The following is a 1,900-nucleotide window of genomic DNA, read 5'->3' as shown; positions in this document are numbered from 1 at the left end:
TAATTGTTGTTGATGAAATTTGTCCCAAAAAGAGTGAATGAAAGCCACTTGTAAGCTTTTAAAGCCAGAGTCTGGAAGTCAATCATGAGTCAACAGTCATAATATCACCTTGCTTTTCTTCTGGTGTTTGTAGCATATTGTCAATATTCAATTTAGATGAATAAGAGAAATTTAACCTCTATCTATTCTTCNTTTTTAAAACTGTCCCCAAAGTGGTTGAGGTGAGTAGAAGGTGTGGCTCCAGCAATCCCAGAGGCCAGGACTAAAGAGGTGATGGAAGATTTCACTGTTGAATTAAAAACACTACTCAGAAATTCTCTGGTCTTTCCAGATGGACCATGTGATCTTTCCCTAAGGAGCATAATACAAGCTGACTCCGTGGAAAGGATGAGCAATGTCACAGAATTCATTCTGCTGGGCCTGACCCAGAATCCAGAACTGCAGAAATTCTTATTTGCTCTGTTTCTAATCACCTACTTGATCACACTGGCAGGTAACCTGCTCATCTCGGTCACCATCTTCATCAGCCCAGCCCTGGGTTCTCCCATGTACTTTTTCCTGTCCCACCTGTCCATTATAGATGGTTTCTACTCTTCTTCCATAGCACCCAAAATGATCTTTGACTTGATCTCTGACAAGAACGCCATATCCTTCAATGGCTGCATGACTCAGCTCTTTGCTGAACATTTCTTTGCTGGAGCTGAGATCATCTTATTAATTGCCATGGCCTATGACCGCTATGTAGCCATCTGTAAGCCCTTGCATTACATGACCATCATGAGCAGACCCGTCTGTGCTTTCTTGGTGGGAATGGCTGTGATTTTAGGCTTTATTCACGGAGGGATCCAGGTTTTGTTCATGGTCCAGTTGCCATTCTGTGGCCCCAATGTCATTGACCATTTTATGTGTGATTTAATCTCTCTCCTGGAACTAGCATGTACAGACACTCACACTTTGGGGCCCCTGATTGCTGCCAACAGTGGATCACTATGTCTGCTCATTTTTTCTATGCTGCTTGCCTCCTACATTGTTATTCTGCACTCTCTGAGGACCCATAGCTCTGAAGGGCGTCACAAAGCCCTGTCTACCTGTGCTTCTCATGTCACTGTTGTCATCTTATTCTTTGTACCTTGTTCATTCCTGTACCTGAGACCCCTGACCTCCTTTCCTGCTGACAAAGCTGTGACTGTGTTTTGTACCCTAGTAACTCCCATGTTGAACCCTTTAATCTACACCCTCAGAAATGCAGAAGTGAAAAATGTCATGAAGAAACTCTGGGGGAAATTAATGAAAACTGGTGATAAATGAATCTTGGGGGATTAGAGTATTTACACAAAAATATCTAGTGATATTTTAGAGAGATTTATTCCCCCTCTTAGTTGATTAAACTTGGGACAGTCAATTATCCTGTCTGGATCACTTTTCTTCAGGAGCATATATACTGTGGGAAGGGTTAATGTATCCCTTACGGCACAGTAGGCACAGTGCCCAGAGCCCACAATAACTTTAGGATCCTTCAAAATGGTTAATTTCTTTTAAAATAAGAAGAGAAAATGAATATAATCCTAATCCAAATCCAACTTGGAGTATAGTCATCATTATACCAATGCATTCATAAAATATAATCTTTAACATTTTTTTTATGGAGGAGAAGGACTCATGAGGACAAAGAAGGAAGGTGCCATAAAAGTCATGATGTTGCCCTGATTGTGTGTATGAAACTGTTCAGCAGCAGTATTTTCAACACTACACCTGTACTACAGCTAGAATGAAATTTTATTTTTAAAGAGGAAGAATACTATATGTGCAAAAAAATATAGAAATCCAGTGAGTATACTAGAAGTACTTCCACCCAAATAAGTTTTTCTTATTTTCCTCAATTTGAGAGGTTAATAGATGT

The 1,900-nt window shown here is 40.2% G+C and overlaps 1 protein-coding gene across 1 annotated transcript; it reads left to right on the top strand.

Moving 5' to 3' along the window:
• Positions 1 to 384: 384 nt before the first annotated feature.
• LOC117796797 (olfactory receptor 4C45-like) lies at positions 385 to 1,308 on the top strand. Its single transcript, XM_034646377.1, has one exon. The coding sequence runs from the start codon at positions 388 to 390 to the stop codon at positions 1,306 to 1,308; it is 921 nt and encodes a 306-aa protein (XP_034502268.1). The 5' UTR covers positions 385 to 387.
• Positions 1,309 to 1,900: the final 592 nt, after the last annotated feature.

The sequence above is a fragment of the Ailuropoda melanoleuca genome, chromosome 16 (genome assembly GCF_002007445.2).
Source record: "Ailuropoda melanoleuca isolate Jingjing chromosome 16, ASM200744v2, whole genome shotgun sequence".
Classification (NCBI taxonomy): Eukaryota; Metazoa; Chordata; class Mammalia; order Carnivora; family Ursidae; genus Ailuropoda; species Ailuropoda melanoleuca.
This window is presented reverse-complemented; position numbering and strand designations above follow the sequence as displayed.